Source organism: Macrobrachium nipponense, chromosome 1 (genome assembly GCF_015104395.2).
Source record: "Macrobrachium nipponense isolate FS-2020 chromosome 1, ASM1510439v2, whole genome shotgun sequence".
NCBI classification, from domain to species: Eukaryota; Metazoa; Arthropoda; class Malacostraca; order Decapoda; family Palaemonidae; genus Macrobrachium; species Macrobrachium nipponense.
In genome coordinates this window covers 12989487-12996892 of record NC_087200.1, presented here as the reverse complement: position 1 = coordinate 12996892, position 7406 = coordinate 12989487, and the positions used below count along the sequence as shown (strand labels likewise).

Genomic DNA, 7406 nt, shown 5'->3' with positions numbered 1-7406 from the left:
GGTTTACTGTAGGCGTCATCGTATCTGCTTGATGTAACGAGAGAAGAAAGCGCAAAATAAAACAATACCTAGTTGCCACAAAAAAGAAATAGACATTAGAATAAAGAAAACACTATTCTTTTATCGTTTTTCTTGTGTGTTTGTATGGTGTTTTTACGATGCATGGAACTAGTGGTTATTCAGCAACGGTTTTTTGGTTTTTTGTTTTTGTTTTTCGATCTCTCTTCAATTGACACGAGTGGATAGAGTCCTACTACCAAATTCCCGCGAGTGAGACACAAACGAACGAAGGCGTCCAAGAGACAAACAAAAGCTAGAAGAAAGTAGTAGAAGCCCAGAGCTGGGGGCTCCCAAAAAGGTGTGGAGGACGCAGTCAGGTAATTCGAAACGCGGCACCATTGTTCAGGGGCTGCCATTTATTGTACAGCCATTGTTCCCTGCCGAGTTGCAAGTCTCGCAAGAACAAATGATATGTCAGGGAGAGAAGGCTTATGTCTTGTCGCTGAAAGGAATTTTACGAGTCTGTTAACTTATCTCGTCTTTATAATGAATTTTTTTACTCGGCTTTTTTTCACCCCTTTGTTTTATGAATGGGTGTAAAGAAAAACTTGGGATAGCATCTTGGATTCTTTCTTTTTCCTCTGCTTTGTCGATCTCTGTTTCTTATTTATCTATTTGTCGGTGCATCTGCAGCCGTTGCTGTGCTGAGAATTCGTTAAGATAATCTAATTACCTTTACTGGCCTCATCTGAATGGATCTTGGTAAAACTAAATAGTACACCTTTACTGCAACCGCGCTCGTGAACATATATGCCTTCGTTCGTGTGAATACCTGCATGAATGAATATACCTGAAATACACTGAGTATGAGCTCAGCATCCGCTCATAACCAACGTAATCATGATGGATGGGGATCTGCGTATAATAAGCGTAAGAAAAGACATACCGTCCTCCCTATTCATTTGCATAACGCCAGGTGGCGGGTGACCATATTATGACTATGGTTTTCGTAGTTAGTGCGTACATGAAAGTGTCTTTAAACCCTGGCATTGCATAACGATGCATTTTTTGCCTTTTGCCGATGAGTGCGTTCTCGTATTTGCTCTATGGACACCAGAGAGATCCTAATTCCTCAGAGACTTTTGAAAGCCTTAAGAATAAAGGCATAAGAGCTTGTTTTGCGGAACCTTTCACCATGTAGCCACGACACTCTGCACTAAGTAAACGTATGTTTGTGCAAGCGTACGTGTTAGCTCTATATTACCGAACGAATCATAACTACTTCATATTTGGAACCAATATAGGTTCATTTGAGTATGAATTTCTACCCAAACTTACATAGAGGAAGAATCCAGTAAGTCCAGGTCCAGGGTTGTTTTAGTTGAATAGCATTTATATATATATATAAAATATTGCGATAAACTGACTTGAAATAAAGTGAATCCAAAAAGAGTCAGTATATTTAATTACAAGATGTTACAGAGAATAAAACATTACTGACGAGGCGAGAAATTCTGTCATATATAGCACAGTTAATTCTTGAAAGAGAAACGCATTAGAAACCATTCTCTTTCAATAGATCAGCTGAATAAAAAGTGACCTGTTCAGAAAGGGCTAAAGGTGGAGCCGGTTATCAAACCGGAAGCAAAATGTATAAGAGTTCCTCCACCAACCAGAGACATTTGAGAGTATGTGGGCCGTCGGCTGTCAGAAACACAATATAAATCGACTTCGTAACCTTACTTCCTATTTTCTTTATATATATATATCTATACAAATATTACATCGACTTGATTGCCATTCATTTTGGGGCTGTCTATGGAAGGCTTCACCCTAATCACCCACAACAGTCCCCTGACACCCGTTACCAACCCAATCACCCTACACCCCACCCTACCCACCATCCTTACTCCCACTCACCCCCATCACGTCTTGTGACCTCTCGTACAGGGGGTCACTCATTCCAGTGGTGAAATCAGAGGAAAGGCCGATTCTTTGTTGGAGGAATTATAATCATCATCGAAGTCAATCACGTTGATGATTTTCTATGGAATGTTTTTTTTATTTCTTATTTATTTCTTTTTTTTTTTTTTTCGCAATTTCTGGGTGGTGTGGGTTTTTGAGGTTTTTATCCAAGCCAAAGGAAAGAGATAAAAATGGGACAATGACGATAGGAATACCAGAAAGTGATTCATCCTGAAACTATATTTCGTCTCTGAAATTCATCATTCATATATTATAATCACCACTATCATCATCATCACTAACCACATTACTAAAAGAGAGAATAGAGTTATATCATTATTATCATCATCATTTTATTCTTCATCCTCAGTTACGCCAAAAAAACAATAACAAATATTGTGGTTGTACACACACACACACACATTTTAGTTCCAACCACAAGAGGGTCGAGAGTCAGGTTAACTAACCTCTTTCTCATTTACAGCCCAAAGTGATGAGGAAACTCGCAACAAACTTTAGCAATGTGATGCGAGTGGATTTAGGTGTTCATGTGTCCCGAAAGCCATGGGTAAGTAGAAGGATCTCTCTCTCTTTCTCTCTCTCTCTCTCTCTCTCTCTCTCTCTCTCTCTCGACTGAATAATACCAGTAGGACGTGAATAACCTCAAGCAAGCAAGATATCAAGCAAGAGGATATATCAAGTAAATCCGTACATGCAGGAGAGAGAGAGAGAGAGAGAGAGAGAGAGAGAGAGAGAGAGAGAGAGAGAGAAATTTAACCTAGTGGATGAATTGGAGTAAAAAATGAATCAAGGCATTATATATCCTGTAAAATTTCCAACTAATTCGCGAGAGAAAGAGAGAGAGAGAGAGAGGAGAGAGAAGAGAGAGAGAGAGAGAGAGAGGGGGTGAGTAGATGAGAGAGAGAAAGAGGAGTGGGGGAGGAGGGGGGGTGGGGGGGTGGGGGGGGGGGGGGCGAGTAACGTCTGCTGTAATCTGTTGGGTGAATTCGAGTTGATCAAGGATGATGATGACTTTACTGCTAATGGGTTACAACTGGGGAGCCTGGCTATTAACGTTTCAAATAGATCTTGGAATAATTTCATTAAGGTAATCGTCCCGGAGTCGTTTCTTTGCTTATTAGTTAATTTGTTACCGTTGTTCCAGTTGACGTTAACGAGACTGTTCCTTTTTTTTCTTCTTTTTTTTTGAATTTTATTTTCGCTTCTTTAGCCTTCGTCGTTCCGCTGGGTATGGTGGGCATCGGCTGGTAAGAACAATAGAGGAGGTTCGTGCAAAACAATCCTCCGCCATATTGCGTTCAACTGCCCTCTGGCGGCAGCGCCGCAAAACCCCAGAAATAATAATAAACAGCCCGGCATTTGGAGGTGCTGTAATGTACGTTATAAAAGGCTGTCTCGGACGATTGGATTCTATTTATGGTTTCTCTTCAATGGAAGTCATTAGAATTATAATCCTTTATTCTGGTCAGCGGAGACTGGTATCTTTCGGAGGGCTCTCTTTATGGTCCTCTCCGAAATCTGTTTCGGTTTGTTTTGAAATTGGGCCTGCAGTTGCGGCGGATTTAATATGCTAAGTCTAATTAGCGGGGGAAATGATGTCAGCATTAACAACGCCTCATACGAATGAAGGAAAAGATGGTTAGGGAAGGAACACGGGAGGATTTAAATCTGCTTCGGAATAAGAAATTTTAATAGGATGGAAACAGTAACCTTAAATTTACCTCACTCTTAATGAGGTAAAAAGTCTTGCGTCTATTTCACAAGTAAAAAGGATCTATACCTGCCTTATCTTACACCCGAAAATTCATCGAGTGAAAAACATCTGTGTAACTTCTTTTGATTTGCCTTACTATTTTCATTCACGACCATATTTCTTTATCGAATCTTTCGCTTAAGGTCAGCGTTTCCTAAATTCAATTGTAAATTCCTGCACAACGATAGACATCTCAATTTAGTTGAAAAAACAAAAATTCCTTCATTAAATAAACAAGGCAAAACTTTCCCTGTCTACTACTCCGTAAGATTACGTTGAGGACTTGATGAAACCCTTGCTTCTCAGGTCAGCGCCAGTCTACCTCTTATCACAAGTGCTAAGTGGAAGTCGAACGTCGTTGGAGTGATTGGATCTGCGACCTGGAAGCTTTGGAACTCTCTTTCTGTCTTCCGGTTTCCCTGACTCTGGGTCTGTTTTTTCCTCCGAGGTCAAGTCCCAAACTTTATTTCTTTCAAAAACATTTTCTAGATTTCCCTGGGCTACATAAGAACATCAAGTTATCCTCCATTTTGAAATGAGCTGAGGCCATTGAGAGAGGCGAACAAATGCCCTTTTCCAGTACAGGAAATTAAATACAGGAAACAGTCAAAAGTACTATAGTAGATTCACATCAACCGTACATCTGTCTAGGCCAGTCCTTTACGACGCTCCTGATCGGCTGTTGATAAGCCAGTCACAGGGCTGAAAACTCTCAGTCTTTCTCGAGAATTCCCGAGAGATACGTCTTTCGAAAGTATCCCTCAAGAGAGGTGGTACATACATCCTGCGTATGTGAACTCTCTCCCGAGAGAGTTTCTAGCCCTGTGATTGGCTTATCAACAGCCAATCAGGAGCGTCGTAAGTGAATGGCCTAGAGAGCAGCTACACGGCTGATGTGAATCTACTATAGTAATACATTGCCGTTGCGATGCAATTTTAAAACTACCTAAATATTATCCTCATCTCTGACTAGACAGTACACAAGTCAGGTGGATTTTTGCAATGATTCTAATGCGTTCAAAACACAAAACAAGAGAAACCTAAAACAACAATAATTCCTCTTCAATAGCCATGTATTCTGAAGACATTTTCCCTCTTTGAAAAAAAAAAAACGAAAAATAAACCAGAAGGGACTTGTAACGGCCCTCCTGTTACACGAACGTGATTAACAAATTACAAGGGGGGGAGGGGGGGGGGGGGGGGGGGGGGGGGGGGGGGGGGGGGGAGGGGGGGGAGGGGGGGGAGGAGGCTGCTGTGACTTGTTATTACACAGCGGACAGTAATGCATACTTTGTTACGCATGTAACGGAGAATCTAATGACCCTTATAAATCAAAGTTGCGACGAGCTCTGCGCAGTCGTCAACTTGGAACTTCTCAAAGACAACAAAAAAGTATGGCCAAGATTCATTAGCGACTGAACTATATATGTATATATATATATATATATATATATATATATATATATATATATATATATATAATATATATATATATATGAAAGCTCGAGTTTATAAAAAATGAAAACATGAAAAGATCTGAGAAAACTCAGCCTAGATGGAGAAAGCTTAAGACTTAAGCCTCTTAAACAATCCAAACAGTCCTATTTGAGTACAAATACAGACTATTTTCATATAGCCGCAAACGACTCTTGCTCTTTCCTAAAGAGAGAGAGAGAGAGAGAGAGAGAGAGAGAGAGAGAGAGAGAGTTACATATGGAATCTTAATGGTCGCGATTCCACTTATCGATAATGGAATTGGTAATAACGTCGAATGTCTTTGGTTACTGTTCCTAACCTCTTTTTAATTCAGCCCCGGATGTGACGTTTTAAAGGCTGTAATTATCTCTCTCTCTCTCTCTCTCTCTCTCTCTCTCTCTCTCTCTCTGATTGTGTGACGTCGATTAAGTTAAGAGCTCCGCGAAATTGACAAATTATATATTGGTTCTACCAAGAGCTGCTGCCAAGGGGACGGTGGTAATGGTGAGAATGATGATGAGTACGACGAAGATAATGATGATTATGGTGACGAACAAGACGAAGACAGTGATGTTGATGATGGTGAGGAAGACGAAGATGCTGATGATTATGATAGTGAAGAAGACGAAGATGCTGAAGATTATGATGGGGAGGAAGACAAAGACAGTGATATTTATGATGGTGAGGAAGACGAAGATGCTGATGATTATAATGGTCAATAAGGCAAAGATAATGATGACTATGATGATGAATATGGTGAAGATAATGATGACTATGATGGTGAATAAGGCGAAGATAATGATGAATATGATGGTGAATATGGTGAAGATAATGATGACTATGATGGTGAATAAGGCGAAGATAATGATGACTATGATGGTGAATATGGCGAAGATAATGATGATTACGATGATGAATACGAAGACATTATGAAGCATAGTATAAGTAAATGTGCTATTCTTAAGAAACTACACAAATCTAATGCAGTGATCGCGAAAACATCACTTGAATCATGACTAAGGCATTAAAAAAATCCTGAGATTTAACAATACATTTTTGGGGGTATACAGACAACCTGATCTTATTCACTCGTATAAACAGGGTTAGATATACAGTCATTCCTTCATTCACTTACCCTTCATTGTGACCACTCACCATTTTGATATAATGCATGTACAGTTTCCGATTACTGCCCTCACTCTTTTTTCGCCCATCTTACCTCTCAGCTAATAAAAAAAAAAAAAAAAAAAAAAAAAAAAAAAAAAAAAAAAAAAAAAAAAAAAAAAAAAAAAAAAAAATTCATGCATGCACTTAGATCCATCCATTGGAAATCATTACATTTATCGTTCGAAAACGTATTTGCAAACATCCATTGGAAAGCATTACCTGATCATCTGCAAAGAATACTGTAGAGAAGTCAATCCGCTCTCTAACTTGAAGAAGAAAGGAGATATAAAAAAGAAAAACTTACGAATTTGGTAGGACGGTACGGAAAAAAAAGAAAGAAAAAAAAAAAACAACTAAATCGTTTGACATGACCTGGAAAGGAATTGCAGGTTTTTTTTGGTACAGACGGTACAATTTGAAAAAAAAAAAACTCCATTTAACGGACTGATTGCCAGAAATAAAAAAAAATGAAATGTAAAAAAAACTGAATAAAAAACAACCTCGCTTTTGTAAGGAGACGCGGAAGGCAAGAAGAAAAAGACTTGACTTAGTTATTTGAATCTTACAGAATAAAAAATACAGAGATTAATTTTCACTGATGAGGAAGGCAAAGAATAACCACAAAATCGTAAAATAAGACCTGGGTGAATGGTGATGTACATTTAAGAATTATGATACGAAAGTAATTAAATAGATTTGTAATATCCCACCGAGATAGAAAAGAAGTTGGTTCCAAGACTCGGTTGCTTTCCAAATACTAACGAGTAGCTACTGATATCTACAATCTCTACTGATATATGAATCATCGTCATTTTCCCAAAGATTTTCTTACTTTTTCTATCCGAAATTCAGTGATGAATAGCAATTTCATATGCTGGAGCCTATGTTAGTAAACAGCTGGTATTCTTGGGTCGTTTCATTGGATAAAACGAATCTTGATCTCCTAGGGCAAATTTAATTAATCGTATTTAATCAAAACACGAACAATTGCTCCAGTCAAGTAATAAAGCAGATTTACCCTTCA

At 38.8% G+C, this 7406-nt stretch overlaps 1 protein-coding gene across 1 annotated transcript; it reads left to right on the top strand.

Moving 5' to 3' along the window:
• The first annotated feature begins 1649 nt into the window (after positions 1-1649).
• Positions 1650-5937, top strand: LOC135218690 (uncharacterized). Its single transcript, XM_064255138.1, has 3 exons — positions 1650-1688; positions 2450-2533; positions 5692-5937. Exons 1-3 carry the CDS (start codon positions 1650-1652, stop codon positions 5935-5937), a joined length of 369 nt encoding a protein of 122 aa, XP_064111208.1.
• Positions 5938-7406: the final 1469 nt, after the last annotated feature.

Coding starts and splice junctions, on each gene's coding strand:
- LOC135218690 (XM_064255138.1), top strand. CDS start 1,650: ATGTATAAGAGTTCCTCCACCAACCAGAGACATTTGAGA. Junction 1,689..2,449: donor CCAACCAGAGACATTTGAGA/GTATGTGGGCCG, acceptor TCTCATTTACAG/CCCAAAGTGATGAGGAAACT. Junction 2,534..5,691: donor ATGTGTCCCGAAAGCCATGG/GTAAGTAGAAGG, acceptor GGTTCTACCAAG/AGCTGCTGCCAAGGGGACGG.